Here is an 18,923-nt window from a genome sequence, read left to right on the forward strand (position 1 = left end):
TGCTAAAGTTTCCAGAATAATATTTATAATGCAATGTGGGTGTCATTGAAACTGGGTAAGTGCCAGGGGATTCGAAGCAGGCCAATACAGTGCTCATATTCAAAAATGAGACACTCATGCATCAATTATTTTACAAAGTCAAGGAAGTATCAGGTGTAAACTTGAAAATCAATACACTAATCTAAATAAAAAGCAACTCATGTGGACGTAAAAAGGGAAGCTGTATCTGACCGCACATCTTTACTTTTTTGAGGAAGCAACATCCTAAATAGAAAGCAGCATGCCGTAGAATGTGTTGCAATCAGACTTCCTGACGGCACCCGACAAAGTTCTATAAGAAAGGCTTTAGTTATGCTCACATTCACAGTGATGTGACCAGGAACTTAATTTAAAAACTGTGCTCAAAGTAGTCCTTTGGGGTTTAGAACATGAAATATGGGAAGACATCTTATTTTCCACATGGAGAAGTGAGAAAATGCCACCTTGACTACAAAAGCAATCACCAGTTGGTTCATTAAAAAGGTGGGAAATCCAGGAAACAGTAGAGAAACAGGATAAAAAAGCAGAATTTAAAATCTTGAACAGTTAGAAATATGTTTTAAACCTTAACTGAAGAATTTAACACTCATACACTAATAGTGAAAAACTGCTAAATTCACCGGAAGTTCACATAAAATATTAAGTTGGCAGGTGCCTTTCCCTTGAACTGTGAGATCATCTGCTCAATACTATTTTCCTTTGAAAGGCCTCACATCGCATGAAAGTGGAATGGCCTCCTTCACAGAATGAAGCACTCACGCTACCCACACCGGAAGTGGTGGCAGCCACTACGCACTTGCTAACTACATCACGATGGAAGGAAAAAGTAACTGTGCTTCACACAATGAGACACAAAGTTAGCCTTTCAGTCCAGGATACCCCAAATCTTCATAGTCCCTTCTTGATAGTCTTCCCAAATAACTTTTGTCTTACCCACATCCACACCCAATTTGTTTATTTAACTGTTCATCTCCCCACATAACCCACTGAGAGCTCTAGACATATCAAGTTGTCATGCCAAACAGAGTACTGCATTACCCTCCCAGGGTGCTGCTGACAATAACCATACCACCATTCCAACATTACCCTTGTCCCTCGCATCCTCTATTATCTCCCCCCACAACATAAGTGAAATAACTCCACAAAGGCCAGTATCCTGTCACTGTCACCCTTTATTTACAGGTGCACAGTCCATGGAGTCTGACCAGCTAGCTCAGAGCCAGTCCATAGAGTGAGAAGAATCCAGAGTCTCCTGTTTACATGAGTCAGCCAAGGCTCCTGGATGAGCCTAGGTTGACAGCCCCAATCAGGGAACTCATACTCAATGTGATCCAGCTGGCAAACCTCGTTCTAAACACTACAATATATTGAGCTGTTTCTTTCATGATTCTCATCTCTTCTAAGCATTGTGACTGGCACAGCCTGCCTTTGGTTTACAGCAATATCTTATTCACTTAAAAGGTTGGAGCATGTGGGTGAGTCTTTGCTGACTGAATATGGGTCAAAACCTTTGCTGAGGGGTTGTCCTGTGTTTTTGACACAATCTGCCAAGAAATGACAGGGTTTAGCACCTAGACAAACTACTGTAACATCTTTTTGACGAAAAGAAAACCAAGTGAGGATAGTTAGTTTTGTTTTAAATCATTATTATTGTCCAACAACTAGCTTTAAAACAGATTTTTCAACCAACAAAACAAAAGAAAGGGTTAATTTTCAAAATATAGTGAAACGTCTCTCCCACACAAGAAAATTATGTCAATTTCAATGTATGATTGAGACGTACAAGGTGCCTCACCACAGCTGATTTTCAGAAATGTATTTTTATCCTGTATAACCTTAATTTTCTGATTTATTCCATCAGAGACATTCAGTGATTCGATCAAGCACATCACTCTAGCACATCTCCTGTCAGCTTCTTTTAAGAGTAGAAGTCTTGGAATAAGGTGTAAGAAATACAGACCAGAGTGAACTTTCACGATAAAGGCTTTCAAAGGATAAGCTTGTTCATAGCAGCTCAAAATCGGGACAACAGAGATATGTAAAAATAATCTGGGCTGCTGATAAAAGTGGAAAAAGGAAGACATTTGGGATATGAATTCTCCAGCAAGGCAGTAAATACAGAGTGGTATGTCTTAAAAAAAAAACTGCTCACAAATACCTGATGAGGAGAGAAACTGAAGGCTATAAGAATGGAACCTGTATCATTATCATCTTGTTGCTTTGTTTCACTCGTTTAATATGTTTTTCAAATCACTACCAGTTCTTAGTTTGAATTGCCGGGTCCATTTGCACATATAATGGCAATTTTGACAATCGCTGGATATTGGAAAGCGCAGCTAATGATGTGGTTTTAACCTATAATCGCTATCGTAGGAAGCCAATCTACAGACAGCAAGCTCTTACAAATAACACTGGGATAATGACAAAATAATCTGATTTATGTGATGTTAACTGAGGAATAAATACTGGCTTTTCTTCAAGACAGTTATATTTGAGAACCAAGTCAGGGTCTGAGTTTGACATTTAGTCAAAAAAAAAACCCTTCAAACATCATCCGTCATGACTAAATTGGAGCTCTTACCTTTGTGCTCAATCCTGGGTAAGATTTGAATCCACAACTATCTAGCTGAGGAGAGAGTGTACTACCCATTACACCATGACTAAAATGTTACATATTAGCAAATTAGTTCCAAAAAAACTTATTACCTTTGAGGAAACTATGCAGGTCAACATCATCTGTTTCCTCTTTCATTTTCATGTATTTTGCCGGTCGAGTGAGCCTAGCAGAAAAGCAGAGGAAAGTTCAGTCTGTATAATGAAACTCAATCACTACAGCCCTAAGCTTCTGATTGAATACTACAATGACCACAGGTATTATTCACTAAGGTCCAGGTGATAGCCTGATCCTCAGTGCAAAAGCTCACAAGTTGAAGACAATAGCACATTATCTAGGTGCACATTTCAGTGCTGTATAAAGGTATTTTCATAGGTGCAGCTCTACTTATGAGACAAAATAAATAATTAAAACAGGTAAATCAGGGCAAGGTTTCAACATTTAATGGTACAGTCCTGGGGAGTGTTGCCAAATGAAGGAACCTTGGAATGCAGATTCATAGCTCTTTAAAAGTAGAGTCCAGGTCGACAGGATAGTGAAGGCAGCATATGGTACGCCTGCCTTTATTGGTCAGTGCATTGAGTATAGGAGTTGGGATGTCATGTTGCGACTGTACAGGACATTAGTTAAGAGTATGATGCTGCAAAAGCACAGCAGGGCAGGCAGCCACAGAGGTGCAAGAGAGTCGATGTTTCGGGCAATAGCCCTTCATCTGGAATGATTCCTGATGAAGGGCTTTTGCTCAAAAGGTCGACTCTCCTGCTCCTCAGATGCTGCCTGACCTGCTGTGCTTTTCCAGCACCACACTCTTGACTCTAATCTCCAGCATCTGCAGTCCTCACTTTTGCCCAAGACATTGGCTAGGCCACTTTTGGAATACTGCATTCAATTCTGGTCTCCTGTTACAGGGAAGATGTTAAACTTGAAAAAGTTCAGAAAAAGATTTTCAAGGATGTTGCCAGGGTTGGAGGGTTTGAGCTTAAGAGAGATGCTGAATAGGCTGGGGCTATTTTCTCCGGAGCGTCAGATGCTGAGGGGTGACCTGACAGAAGTTTGTAAAATCATGAGAAGCATGGATAGGGTGAATAGCCAAGATCTCTTCTCCAAAGTAGAGGAGTCCTCAACCTCAGGGCGTAGGTTTAAGGTGAGAGGCAAAAGATTTAAGAGACCTAAGGGGCAACTTTTTCACGAAGGGGGTGGTGTGCGTATGGAATGAGCTGCCAGAGGAAGTGTAAAGGCTGGTACAATTACAGCATTTAAAAGGGATCTGGATGGGTATATGAATAGGAAGGATTTAGACAGATATGGGCCAAATTCTGGCAAATGGGACTAGATGAGGTTAGGATATCTGGTTGGCATGGACGAGTTGGACCAATTCTTTACTGTACATCTCTGTGACTAAAATGAAGAACTATAGATGGACAGATCTGAAACAATCACAATCAAAATTTTCAGACAGATCTGAAACTCAGGTCTGGCAGCATGTGTGGAGAGAAAAGAGAGTTAATGGTTTGAGTTTCGGTGAACCACCCTGAAGAGGTGCTAACTGTGTTTTTTCCACAGGTGCTACCAGATGTGTTGAATTTTTCCAGCAATTTCTGTTTTTGTTTATTAGGGGAAAAGTCAGTAATGCTTCTTGAACAAAGCCGTAGTAAATAGGAGTGTAGATACACTGTGGAGATATTTCTCTGATCCGTCTTTGTGTGTGCAAAATGGTTGTTCTGTTCACATGCATAATAGAACTGCAAAGTGTTTTATGTGAAGCAGAGGAGTTTGTTTCTTCAAGATAAAGGCATTTATTTACTTTTCTTTCTTTCAGTGACAATGAATAGCAGCAAATCAGCACACTATTGATTTTTCAGTTGGTAAACTGTAAATTGGTCTCTGTCAGATTCATCTCTGAAGATGTTGCATTTGGAGAAGGATTTTGTTAGGCCATAGGTGAAGTATTGTGTGCAGTTCTGGGCATGCTTTTTCTTAAGAAGGATGAGAAAAAACACAGCTGACGGCTGAGGGACAGCATCATTTTACCAACGTATTAGCAGGGGTGAGGAGATATCGCTGGACTAGTATTTCAGAGCCTGAGGCTAATGTTCTGGGGATACTAAAAGGGAATGTGCAGGAAAATGAAAGTGACATAGATGACACTTGCGGAGATCAAAACTTGGAAGTTTTGAAGGATCAAAAACCTGCTTCAGCGCTGTAACATCCTATGAATTAATGGTCTGGAAACCATGAGAGAGTTTGAAGTCTTTGAATTTGTTCAAAATGAAAACCTTATGTGACAAACAAACCTTATAAAACTACCATAAGTAATGAATCTTGTAGCTGCATAATAAATCAGAAAATGTTTCATTTTGTTTGGTGCCCAAACTAGCACAAAAATGATGAAAAAATGCATTGTCATAGATTAGTCAAATCAGTTCACTCTACATACTGAAGCCTGCAGCATTCTGCAGCCAGATTAGAGATTAAAGGCAATTCACAAGAATAAATAATAACCAATTAGATACGACTTAATTAGATTTATGTTTGAGACAGTGCGTGTGTGGAATTAGGATTCATGATTCAGAAATCAATCACTTCCCTTTAATAATTTACTTAAAAGCCCATTTTAAATGTGCATTAATATATAAGGTTTATCATGTTTTCCACATACTCAAGAGAATTAAAGGTAATTTGTTTTAAGGGATTGGATACTATGTCGTCCTTCCAAGCTCTGGATCACATACAAATTCATCAACAGCAAAACGTGCTGGAAAAACCCAGTAAGGTCTGGCAGTATCTGTGCAGAGAAAGCAGAGTTAACGTTTCTGGTCCAGTGACCCTTCTTCAGAACTGATTGTTGCGAGGAAAAGGGTTGGTACTTGTGCGGAAGATGGGGTGAGGGGAGGAAGGAGAAATAAATGATAGAGCCTAAGCAGAGACAAAACAGTTGGAAGCAGCATTGGGTAAAAATCAGGCTGAGAGAATGAGTAGCTGCTAATGGGGACTATTAGTAGATGACAAGGGTGGTGTGTCATAGCAGCTCCTGTGTTGACAAGGCCTGATGTGTGAGGGTTAGGGCAAGGATGTGGGAGAAGGTGATGAAGACCCAAAACTGTTGAACTCGATATAGAGTCCAGAAGGCTGTAGAATTCCCACACGAAATTTGAGGTGCTGCTTTTCCAGCTTGCACTGAGCTTAGCTGGAGCACTGCAGCAAGCCCGAGACAGAGATGTTGTCCAGGGAACAGAGCGGTGTGTTGAAGTGGAAAATTAATCAGAATTATTTGCCTAGGGCTAGTGTGTCTCTCCTTGATGCTACAGAACCATAACCGGGTTTTATCATTTTGGAGTTAGTGAACTGTACATCTCAGGAATCCCGCTGGGTTTTCACTGTCAGCTTGTAATACTTGGCTACAAAATCCTAGTTGTGCTAAAATGCTGCAGCACTTGGTAGCAGTGGCTGTGCACCTGATAGTGCAAACACCCAAGCTTGTTTGCCTGTTTTGTGGAACTCATCTCAGTGCAAATGTACATCATCAGGATTTTCAGAGGTAAGGCTACCACAAGATCTTCATCGTCCACAGGCAACGTCAAGGTTTCTCCTGCAGCTTGGACTGACTGTCACCCTCCCAATGATGGGGCTGGTAAGCTAAAGTCTTTGTCACTTATAGGGAGGGCAATGCTTTGAGGACTCTGACCCTCTCCTTCTAGTTGTTTGGACTGGACAAGTGCAGAAAGGGAAAGCAACATTCCTAATAGGTAAAGAAGGGGAAAACCTGGTGAGGGAGCAGTAGGCCTCAGTGCAGAAATCTTCCTTCATCTATCTCATGATGTGTTGTATTTTGGAGAGGGTTCGCGGAGGAAAGCATAAGTCAAAACTTGGTAGGTATGATAACAGCAAAGATTTGGTGGGCGTAATTGTTAAAATGGTCAAGGTTCACAACATGTCATCACTGACCTCCTTGCCAAGTTCCTGAACCATTTCAAATTAGTTCAGCTTTGGAGTGGATCAAAGCTAATTATTATTATGAATAAATAGCTATTAAGAGGATGTGTGGCTGGCCAACATTAACTGGTATCATGTGCAGGCTAACATCTTGGGCTCAGGGTTCAGGGACACAAGGGGGTTGGAGGACTGAGTCTTTATGTGAGATACGCCTGGCCGGGTGCAGATGCCGTTGCTGACCATTCCCTGGATGATTTGTGCCAGCAGGACCATGACTAGGCAGAGTGGCTTTCACAAAATGTGAAAATAAACTCCATCAGTTTCCAAAGAGTGGCTGCTGATCCCGAGGTGCTGGAGGAGCTCCCCCCTCCCGTTGGACAACCTGATTCAGGAGCACTCCTGCCCCAACACCATCGCTGATTGGAGGGCAACCAACTGCCAGGTTCTTAGTGGCTAAAAATTGTAAAGTTGCGGTGGAAGTGCTTAAAGCACACCACTCCCTAATGTTTTTGAGAGAGAAGCGGAACACTTTGTGTTTTGGTGTAACTTCTAGCACTGATTAAAGATAATTTTCTTCTCTGATCTCCAAACATGACAGTGACATGGTGGTTCAGTGGTTAGCACTGCTGCCTCACAGCACCAAGGACCTGGGATTGGTCCCAGCCTTGGGCGACTGTCGGTGTGGTGTTTGCACATTCTCCCCATGGCTACGTGGGTGTCCAGCTTCCTCCCACATTTCAAAGATGTGCAGGTTAGGTGAATTGGCCATGTTAAACTGACCGTGGCGTTCAGGGATTTGTAGGTCAGATGCATTTGTCAGAGGTACGTGTAGAGTAATAGTGTAGGGGAATGGGTTTGGGTGGGTTGCTCTTCAGAGGGTCAGTATGGACTTGTTGGGCCAAATGGCATGTTTCCACACTGTAGGAAATCTAAGTTCTAATGTGCCACCTAATTCCACTGGATGTTGTGGTTCTGTTCGCCAAGCTGAGAATTTGTGTTGCAGACGTTTCGTCCCCTGTATAGGTGACATCCTCAGTGCTTGGGAGCCTCCTGTGAAGTGCTTCTGTGATCTTTCCTCCGGCATTTGTAGTGATTTGAATCTGCCACTTCCGGTTGTCAGTTCCAGCTGTCCGCTGCAGTGGTCGGTATATTGGGTCCAGGTCGATGTGCTTATTGATTGAATCTGTGGATGAGTGCCATGCCTCTAGGAATTCCCTGGCTGTTCTCTGTTTGGCTTGTCCTGTAATAGTAGTAAATTATAGGACAAGCCAAACAGAGAACAGCCAGGGAATTCCTAGAGGCATGGCACTCATCCACAGATTCAATCAATAAGCACATCGACCTGGACCCAATATACCGACCACTGCAGTGGACAGCTGGAACCGACAACCGGAAGTGGCAGATTCAAACCACTACAAATGCCGGAGGAAAGATCACAGAAGCGCTTCACAGGAGGCTCCCAAGCACTGAGGATGTCACCTAGACAGGGGATGAAACGTCTGCAACACAAATTCCCAGCTCGGCGAACACAACCACAACAGCGAGCACCTGAGCTACAAATCTTCTCACAGACTTTGAATTCCACTGGATGTTGGGGAGCTCCTGCCTTTAAGCCCAGTGCTGTACCCATTCCCTGTTCATGCTCCATTTCATTGTGGCTTTGTGAAGTAGGATGTGTGACTGTAAAAAAGAAAGTTAATTGTGATAGAGATTGCCTCTGAGGTGTCACTGTAGCAAGTGGACAGATGGCTACAGCGCTGTAAGATGGATGCTTTATATATATTTTGTTATCTTTTATTTTAGAGTTTGGACTTGAGGTAGCAGCATGCCATGTGGGATTTGGTCTGTGTCTGAAGAGGTTTAATGATTAACTCAAGTATTTCTGTAGCCATGGTGAGAGGCTTTCCATTTAGGTGGCAAGAGATTGATTTCTTTCTCGCTTGGTTAGGGAAACACGCAAAGCTTGAAGAAAAATTAGCCGTTAGATAGTTTTACAGCAACTTGGGTATGCAAATATAAATATTAAATTTATATGGATATTAAAACAGTTGCTCTCGACAAACAGAGATTATTTAGAATTGCTAAAAATAGGTTACCTCTGGGTAAGCGGTTTAGTTAGAAAGAGCCAGACCATAAGTGTTTGGTTCCAGTCCTGAAAGGGGTTATTTCAAGCTGTTAAAATCTATGCTTAAGTATCATGAAAAGACTATCAGAATCTCAATATGCGGAATTGAAAGCACAGCGAAGTTAAGCCGTACAGATGTAGAAAGGAAGGGCATTCTCTCTGGTACGAATATCATAAAGGAGTGTAATTAGAATTCATGGGAAAGTGTTTTATCACGTGTTTCAAAATCTTTAAATTTGTGTTATATTCGAAGACTTTGGTTTGTTCTATTTTAGCTTCATTCCTTTTGTGCAATGAACTTCTCTTTTAATGTTAAAACCAATTATGCAGCATTGCGCCTTTGTGCTTTGCTGAAAGACAACCGTATTAAAACTAAAACAAAAAGATCTATCAAGCCATTTTCAGACTAGGATCTGACTGGCTCAGTATTATCATGAGCTGGGTTTAGCACAAGAGCTAGGTGGAGTGGTTTATGAAATGCAGTCACTCCCTCCCCTTATTTGTGGCCCAAGTTCCATATTCACTCCAGCCAGTTGAGACCTTCAAATCTGTATTATTATTCTCATTCACTCTTGGGTTTTGCAACTATTTCTGGCTATGCTCGCACAGATAGAGTCTATAACATCATATTCAAAATAGCAACGGAAGCAATGTATTCAGTGTCGGGCAGAGGAGCCAAGACGTGTGTGTCCGAGAGTCACAGGATTGGATTACACACTAGGCAAGGGCTGGCAGGATGGAAAGACTAGCCACAGATGCCATGCATCTTCAGCTAAGTCTGGGATCTCAGCAAGATCAGGCTGATGAATGTAGGTGTAGCATGCTGGACAGTAGGAAGGTAGTCCTGTGGCGGCAACCCTTAGGGTGCAGACCCTCAGCAGGCGCTAGGAACATGGAAAGGAGACCTTTCAGATGTTCATATCTTAACATTTACAGCTAAAACCTTTGCCCAATATAAACATTCTAGGGCTGAATATCCCCTTTCAGCCTATACTCCAATTATCAAAGGGTTAGTTAAAGGTTTTCAGCTGAGCAACTGTGTAAAACTGCTGAAGCCCCCAGATAGTGTTTGTACAGATAGCAGCTGCTTGACAGTGACACTCCCAATTATGCACATGCAGGCTCCCCCTAGTGGTAATGCTGGCCTTATTGGCAGCAGCATCTTTATTTGGTTCCTAAACTGAACACCAAAACACATTCTTCCCAAAATGTCTGTTTCTTCACCCTGTCCCCATTCCTCCCTGAAAACGAAATCCCATGATGTGGTATAGTTTCAAATACACCCAAATTCCCACGCCACATTGTACAGGTAATCCTTCTTTAAGTCAAGACAATGAACGCCAGGAGGTAGTCAAATACAATGATTTGTCAAATCTGCAAAAACTGCATGACACTATTAAAATTGGACCTTCAAACAAGTTCTAATTACTGAGGATTTACCCGCATTCCTAAAATCTATCATGATATTATATCTCAAAATCATATATTTCAAGAAAGACACACACTGGAACTACAGAACAAACAAATATATGCACATAACATTGATCACAAGCATCAAACAGTTATATTAAGTCAGAATCAGGTTTAAATGTCAAATGACTTTTTTTTTTGTCTATGGCAATTTCTTGTGGTTTTCACAGTGGCTTCTCCAGCAGAAGACCCTTAGATTAATGTTAATGATAACCAGTGCTGGAGTGCAACAATGATTGAATTTTATCTAGGTCAGAAAGTAGGTCACTTAACTCTTATACCAATGTGCCATGATGAAGTACCTATACAAGTTTATTTTATGCTTATTATCCTGAAGGTGGAGATTATATTTCATTTTCAGAAGCATTTGAATTTTAAGTCAAAAGAATTTTGAAGGAAACATTTTTTCTCCGAAGAAAATTAAATGAATTTTACAGCATAGTAGCTATACACTTTAGTGTCATTTTTTGTCACAAAAAATGGATTATGAGGATGTAATTCTCCCAACTCCACTGAGCTGTTTTGATTGAGGGACAATTTCTACTGCTACAGCAAGAGCACATGATCATTTGCTTCACTGATGGTGCTTGAACAAGGAAAAGCGGGAGGCAAGATATTTCTTCAAAAGGTGGAAACATTCTCTTATGAGGGATAAGAGTTTGCTTTTGAATGCATTTAGCTTATTGCACAGATTGAAAAAATATTTTTAGTGGTTTCAATAATTTGAGGTGGCATTTGTGCAAATGATGGAGAAGGTAAGCACTACAGATGCTGGAGATCAAGAGTGTGGTGCTGGAAAAGCACAGCAGGTCAGGCAGCATCTGAGGAGCAGGAGAATCGACACTTCAAGCAGAAGCTGATGAAGAGCTTGTGCTTGAAACGTCGACTATCCTGCTCCTTGGATACTGCCTGACAGTCTGCGTTTTTCCAGCACCACATTCTTCAACTTTGTGCAAATGATTACCATCAAGCTTCACCAATAATGCAAAGGAATTGTAAAAGTCTGCTATAAATTGGGGAACTGCAGAAGACAACAATAAAAATCTTGACATTCAACTGATAGTTTACAATGTCACTACTGATTTGAAATGATGATTGATATGGCAAACTGTGGGTTGGTTGATTGATTTATTGTCATGTGTACTGAGGTACAGTGAAGAGCTTTGTTTACAAACAATACAGGCAGATCATAATAAGCAAAGATATGCAGATCAAAAAGGCTTTGACAGAGGCATGCAGGTTATATTGCACAGGATGTGCACTAGGCGAGATCAACGTTAGTAAGATCAGCATTACTTGAGGCTAACCAGTCCGTTCATCATAAATGGAAAGCGGGCTATAGCACCAGTGCTTCATTTGGATGCTCACTGAAGATGTTACCTAGTATGGTGATGAAACGTTTGAAATCGAACCTTCTAGCTCAGCGACCAAACCTACATCCGATCCATTCATCAGTCTAATAACAGCCAGGAAGAAGCTACTCCTGAACCTGCTGGTGCATGTGTTCAAGCTTCTGTATCTTCTACCTGATAGAAGAGGTTGTCGGAGATCATTACTGGTGTGTTATGGGTCTTTGATAATGTTGGCAGTCTTTCTGCGGCAGCAAGCCGTGTACATGGAGTCCATGGATTGAAGGTTGGCTTCCAGGTTGATCTGGGCTGTACATACCTTCTGTAGTTTCTTACTATCCTGGGCAGAGCAGTTGCCAGACCAGGCCATTATGCACTTGGACAGTATGCTTTCAATGGTGCATCTGGAGAAGTTGGTGGGGGTCCTTGTGGATATGGCAAATTTTCTGAGCTGCCTGAGGAAGAAGAGGCATTGTGCCGTTTTGACCGTCACATCTACAGGGGAAGTGCAGACAGGTTGTCGGTTATCATCACTCCGAGGAACTTGACGCTCTCCACCCTCTCAACCTCCGCTCTATTGATGTAGATGAGGCCGTGCTCTCCACCTTTCTTTCTGAAGTCAATGATTAGTTGTTTAGTTTTGCCTATGCTGAGAGGGAGGTTGTTCTTATTGCACCATGACACCAAGGCTTCTATCTTCCTTCTGCGCTTTACTTGTCATTGCTAGATATCCACCCTGCTATGGTGGTGTCATCAGCGAACTTGTAGATTGGGTTCATTTAGAATTTGACAACACAGTCCTGGGTGGACATGGAGTACTAGAGGGCTGAGGACACATCCTTGCTCCAGTGTAGAGAGTCATTGTGGAGAAGGTGCAATTATCTATCTCCTTAAAAATGTTGAGAATAATAAGGTCGATTCGCAATATCATAATTTTGGCATTTGCCAAAGTTCTGAAAAGTGGTCTTTTGGTATTTTCCCTAACCAAACAGTGGATGCCTCATCTGCCTATTGGCAAAGCAGATGTAACCAACCAGAGAGACTTGCATCACTCCAATGCTGAGTGGCAGTGGCACTCTAAGCTCAGGGCCTTCTCACCTTCCTTCTATCAATAGCTATGTCACAAGAAAAAAAAGCAGTGTAATGCATATCTCTTTGAATGTTGCATTGAGAATTTTAGTCTTGATTCAGTGAGAATGCCAGCAGCAATTCAAATATTTCTAACACAGGATTAGAAAGAACTAGATGAACAGAAGTAGGGGGTTGAGGTCTGGATGGATGCTATTCTGCTGAGGGAAGGCATTTCACTCCACATCCTCCTCAGCAGCACTTTTTCTCTTCTTCCCTCCCAGAGAAGATGGTGAAGGCTGTTTTAAAGCTGCCTTCTGCCAACTATTTACCTTGAGTTATTTACTACTGTCATGGGGTAGCTGAGTGACATGGAAGGCTGCATTTGATCTAGCAGTCCCTGTGCTGTCAGTGGAATTGGGACTCTGCAATTGGCAATACTTTCGCAAGAAAAAAAAATAGGGTAGAAATTACAACATAGTGGACCCATATTTGGAGGAAAATGGTCAAAAGTGCAGGACAATATAACAGGGGATGGACCGTGTCCTTTTTGGACAAGTACTGGTCACTAGCTCCTCAGCGTTCTCCATTATTGTAGCCTGTTTGAATCCTCTCCCTTAAAAATAAGCCCAGACAAACCCCTATCTTGTGCATGAGATCCAACCACTTTTACCCTTGAACCTGTTCCCATTGAACTGTTGACGACTAATTTCCTATCCTGGGTCCCAATATCTGCTGATATTGTAAACAGTTCCTGCTCAGGTATAGTCCCGCCATCTTGAATCCTATTATTATGACTTATTCCTCCAAAACAAAAAACCCCTTAATCCATGCAAACTCCCCACTCCAACTTTCCATTGCCTTTGCAAGTCATTGATTCTATCACTTCCCAAATCCATGTTTGTATTCTCCTGAACTCCATGTTTGCATCAAACTTCTGATCATTTCCTTGCCACAATGCCTAAATTGCTCTTACCAAAATCACAAATGACATTCAATGTAACCTAAATGAAAGTAAATATTATTTTCTTTCTCGATTGCCCAAGCTTTTGCTAAAGTTGATCTCATCATTCTTCTCCAACATTGTCATCCAACTGAATGGGGATGGCCCCTGCCTAGTACAACTCTCATCTGATTATAGTTAGACAATCACAACTAAAAGAGCTGTTATTTGTGCATGCACCTGTACCTCTGGTGTTCTCAAAATCTAATACGAGCCCCCTCCTACTTCTCACCTATAGGCTGGCACTCAGCATCAACATCTGGAAAACCAACAAACTGCGGACGTAGGAGATCAGAAACAAAATCAGAAATTGGTAGGAAATCTCAGTGGATCTGGCAGCATCTCTTCAGAGAAAGCAGACTTGCCGTTTCAGGAGTGCTAACTCTGCTTTCTCTGAACAGATGCTGAGTTTTTCCTGCAATTTCAGATTTTGTTTTTTTTAAGTATCTGAAAACTTGTCGGTCTGCACCGATAAGCTGTCAACACACAGCTTTACGTTGTCCCCACTTGTTTCAATCGTTTCACTCATTCCAAAATGTCAGAGCATTTATCCAAGGTCCAGGACAGGATGAATAGAAATTGCCTCCAAATAAATAATTGGAGGGCTGAAGCCATTACTTTTAATCCCATCATATATTCAGCTACTAACGCCATTCCCCCACCAGGCAACTGTCTGACACTGAAACAGACTATGTGCAACCTTGGCTGGTGCTGCATCTGAATGAGACAATATCCTGATCACACATCAGCATAATCACTGTCGCTACTCACCTGCTGCTGTAAAGCTTGTCAATGGATTGTTCATCGTTAAAGTTGACTGTTCCAACACTCTCCTGGTCAATCTTCTCTCTTTCACTTTCTAGAAACGTGAGCTTTTTAAACTTCTGCTGCCTGTTTTCTCGCTGACATCATTGAGCTAAACTTAAAACCTGGTTTAAACAATGCCTTGATTTTAAAAATGACCACTCTGATTTTAAAATCCATCTATGGTTTTGTTCCTTCTAGTCTTTGTAACATTCTCCAGTTCCATAATGCTGCAAGATATTGGTGCTCGAATTTAGCTCTCTTGATTATCTGTAATTTAAATCGCTGCTTCTTTGGTGGCTGTGGATTCAGGTGCTTAGACCATAAGCCCTGGAATTTTCTCCTTCAATCTGTCCTACACTCTATTCATCTCTCTTCCTTTAAAACCTTAAAACCTACCTCAAGGACTAAGCTTTTGGTCATCTGTCCTTATATTGTCTTTACTGCCCATGTCCAATTTGGTTTCACCTGGGTAATCACGTACCTGTGAATAGCCTTGGATGTTTTCTTGTGCTAAAGTCACTGTTGCAAATCAAAGTTTTTGCCTTTACTCATCACACCACTATGTTAACCCTTAAGTAGCTTGTGAATTTCAAACAGAACTGCACAAATGAAATATAATACTGAGGCTCGTAAGAAGGAATTAGTCATTTGGGCTAATGACTTAGGTCTAGTCAACTACGGTCAGTCTAAATGACATTTGGACCACTGTGGCATTATTTAAAGGAAGACTTGCGAAACGTCCAGATTAATTTCTGAACAAAACTGAAGAAATCTGACAACTATTGAAAGAAAATGCCTTCCATCAGAAGAAGAAAAAAGTTTGGATGGCTACAAACAGGGATTGGAAACATTTTCTGATGTCAAAAGCCAAGAGCAACAATGCTGCTGACAAGATAAAGTAAGTGCGCTTTCCCAGATTATCTGAAATGTAGCCACTCAAGACACCAATCCCTAACTCTGTTTGGAGTTTAAATAAACTAGTTTCCAAATCAAAAATAACGTTGCATTAACATAATTACTTTAGCTTCCAGAAATTATATTTGCTTATGCTTCTAAGTAAATTAATTTCTTAAAAAAACATGTTTTTTCTTGAGTTCACGTCAATGAACAACTGATTTTAACACATCAATATCATATTTTCCTCACGTACATCAGGGTGGCTGTAATTATTCTGAGAAGCTTTGATGTAAGTGGAATTAAAATGTCATTTAACATTAATATTTTAATTATATTCAAAGCCTATGAAGAATTATTTTAAAGTTACTGATAGAATATGCAGAACAGTAATTTGAAAAGGCAGCTCAGGAAAATTTCTGGAGCCGTTTATACATGTGTTCCTCAAGATTCATCAAATATTGTACTGCAAATCCTACCTGTGGCTATCTTTGATGGTGGGTTCTCTTTGATAAATACAGACATTATTCTGGTGATAATCAGTTTAGCTCAGTTGGCTGGACTGTTGGTTTACAGAGTGGTGTAATGCCAATACCGTGTGTTCAATTCCCATCACCGGTTTGAGGTTACCATGAAGGACTCTCCTTAGCAACCTCTTTCCTTGCCTGAGGTCTGGTGGGCCTCAGGTCAAATCATCACCAGTCGCTTCTCTCCAATAAGAGAGCAGCTCCTATGGTCTAGTAAGTCTATGGCAATGCATCAAAATTCTGGTGATCCAAAAGTAATGCTGCTGCTTGATTTTTGTTCCAAACAGACAATCAAAAACCACACAAGTACAACATGCATTAAGTATACTATCTGATTCCTGTTAACAAGACCTTGTTATCTAATAAATTGTTCATCCATTTGCTCACCGGCCTTGATGTTTTGTCCTTTTCCGCTGAACAAATGAAAATACTGGCTTATTTTCGGATGGCCCTTCTTCATCCTGTGGTTCAATTTTGATCTTGATCTGTTTTTGATCAGCAAGCGGGCACCCTGAGACTCGATGGTGTGCCGTGTACTTGCCAGTTATGTGACCTGATCCATCACAGCCAGGAGTGGGACATTTTCTGGAACATTGGATACAAGAAGAATTAAAAGAGATTTCCAACAGAATGGAGGAAGAGTCTTACAGGACAGGAAGACGCCATTGTATCTGTGTAAGCTCCTTGAAAAAGCCAACAAATTGGTCAGACTATCCCATTCTTTCTCAACAGCCCTGCAATTTTATCTCCTCCTTCAAGTATTTACCCAACTTAATCTCATAAGTTACTACTGAACCTACTGTCTCTTTGGCACAGAATAGTTTTATCCTAATATATTAGAATATCTTGCTCAGAGGGTGAAGTTCAGTGTGCAGCCTTTCATGAAGGGACAATGAGTCAGTAAATGTCACATTGCTGTTTAAGATCAAAACAAAACCCATATTTTCACTGGGAATATAAGATCACTGAACATGCCCTCAAACATGCTCTTTAGTTCTGGATGTAGGTTTGCTCGTTGAGCTGGAAGGTTTGTTTCCAGCTCAGTGAGCAAACCGACATCCAGAACCTCAACCTGAGCTACAAATCTTCTCAAAACTCAATAATGCTCTTTAGTTTTAAAACAATACAATAGGTAGAGCAGTGATATTTGTAGGAAATTATACTGGAGCCTAGTTGGTGATTTCACCAAAACTAATAGATCATGGAACAACCAGTCTGCACAGTCATGATTCGGTGTTAGAGCGGGTGTACAAAGTTAAAAATCTCACAACACCAGGTTATAGTCCAACATGTTTATTTGGAAGCACTAGCTTCCTTCCTTCTGAAGGAGCAGTGCTCCAAAAGCTAGTGCTTCCAAATAAACCTGTTGGACTATAACCTGGTGTTGTGTGATTTTTAAGTCTGTACAGAAATCTTTAAATATGTCATATCACCATATAAAATCCCCTTTGCTTTTATGCTTTCTTGGTTAAAGAGTATCAGACTCCATAAAGCAAAAAAGCCATTCTGTTTGCATACACTTCCTGTCCAAAACGTCTGATTTCCTGTGTTGATACTTTTTGTGTCAAGTTTTCAAAAGGTACTAGTTTAAATAAGCACGTGGGCTTAAACTAGAACACACCGTCAGTAATCTGTTTACTCAAAATCAATACATTTAATCTTCAATGAATTAAACTCATGACCAAAACTCCAAACAAAACCTCCCTTCACGAGCAATGTGCAGTGAGTAGAAATTAGTTACATAATACAGCTTATCTTCATAAAAATCAATCCCAATCACTACTGACAGTGCAATCTACAAACATTCATCACCTGTCTCCTATGCGAGGCACCTTAATCATGTTGTACAGCATTACCTTTCAGCTAAATGAGATAAAATTCAGCATAGATACAACAGATGAAAAATGGTCATTCATGTAGCATTGTAGTCCATCAACAAAAGCAGAGTTTATTCCATCAGTCTCGTTAATCAGGTATTGATAGTGGGAGAGATAATGGGTGTTTCATCTTCCCCAACATTAACTCAGCCAGTCACAGTCTGAAAGGTTTAGAGAGCGTAGAATTCTTAAGATGCATACAGGAATGCCAGATGGAAGGCTGTTCAAGAAGGGGACGTTGGACATGGACTTAATTTTAGATAATGAAGTCGGGCAAGTGTTTGAAATATCACTGGGGGAGGATTTTGCAGACAGCGTTCATAAATTGGTTAGATTCAAGATTGTTATGGAAAATAAAAAGGATGGGTCTTGGTAGATCAAAGTTCTAAATGGAGTGGGTGGCTGATTTTAATACATCAGATACTATTTGGCTAAAGTGCTCTGACCGCAGACACTTTGAAGTAGATCTGTGTCAGAACAATGGAATGTACTCAAGAAGGCATAGAACAAACATGTTCCAATAAAGATAGAGGGTGGGACCAATAAACCCAGTGAACCCTAGATATCGTGGGATATACAGGATTGAATAAAAAGAAAAAAGGACACTTTTGACAAACATTGAAGGCTGAAAACAGCGGAAGCCCTAGAGGAGTACAAAACGTGCAAGGGGAAAATTAGGAAAGGAATTTCAGAGACCAAAATGTGGGGCATGAAAGAATAATGGCGAATAAAATAAAGCAAAATGCTCAATTATTTTATAAGTATCTTAAAGATGAAATAATTACAAGGGAAAGAGTAAAGTCCATTAAGGACCATAGTGATCATTTGGGCATGGAACTAGAAGACATGGGTCAGGTTCTAAATGAATACTTTGTGTCAGTGTTCGTGAGTGAGATGAATGCTGTGCATACAGAAATCAGACTGAAGCACTTTGATATGACTGAAGTAGTTAGCATAGACGGAGAGAAGGGTCTGAGTGGTCTGACAGGCAATAAAGTAGATGAATCTCCAGGGCCATATGAAAGGTATCCCAGGCTGTTGAATGAAGCAAGGGAGGAAATAGCAGTGATGCTGCCAATAATTTTCAATTCCTCTCTGGTCAAACAAGGAGTTGCAAAACAGCCAAAGTGATACAGGCAGTCCCGAATATCTGACTTATGAACGTAGCAGTACATTAACATTAATTTTAAAGGTTCAAATGGCATTTCCTCATATGT

The 18,923-nt window shown here is 40.8% G+C and overlaps 1 protein-coding gene across 6 annotated transcripts in view; it reads right to left on the bottom strand.

Moving 5' to 3' along the window:
• Positions 1-18,923, bottom strand: part of LOC122549360 (lethal(3)malignant brain tumor-like protein 4) — a 312,681-nt gene that overhangs the window by 95,128 nt on the left and 198,630 nt on the right. For all 6 annotated transcript variants that reach the window (XM_043689041.2, XM_087986018.1, XM_087986019.1 and 3 more), the window contains 2 exons: positions 16,217-16,414; positions 2,746-2,819 (listed from right to left, as the gene is read on the bottom strand). In XM_043689041.2, the coding sequence (XP_043544976.2) occupies positions 2,746-2,819; positions 16,217-16,414 (272 nt within the window). The remainder of the gene's footprint in view (positions 1-2,745; positions 2,820-16,216; positions 16,415-18,923) is intronic.

This window comes from Chiloscyllium plagiosum, unplaced genomic scaffold, assembly GCF_037043375.1.
Source record: "Chiloscyllium plagiosum isolate Xiang-an unplaced genomic scaffold, Cpla_swu_hap1 HiC_scaffold_4, whole genome shotgun sequence".
NCBI lineage: Eukaryota > Metazoa > Chordata > Chondrichthyes > Orectolobiformes > Hemiscylliidae > Chiloscyllium > Chiloscyllium plagiosum.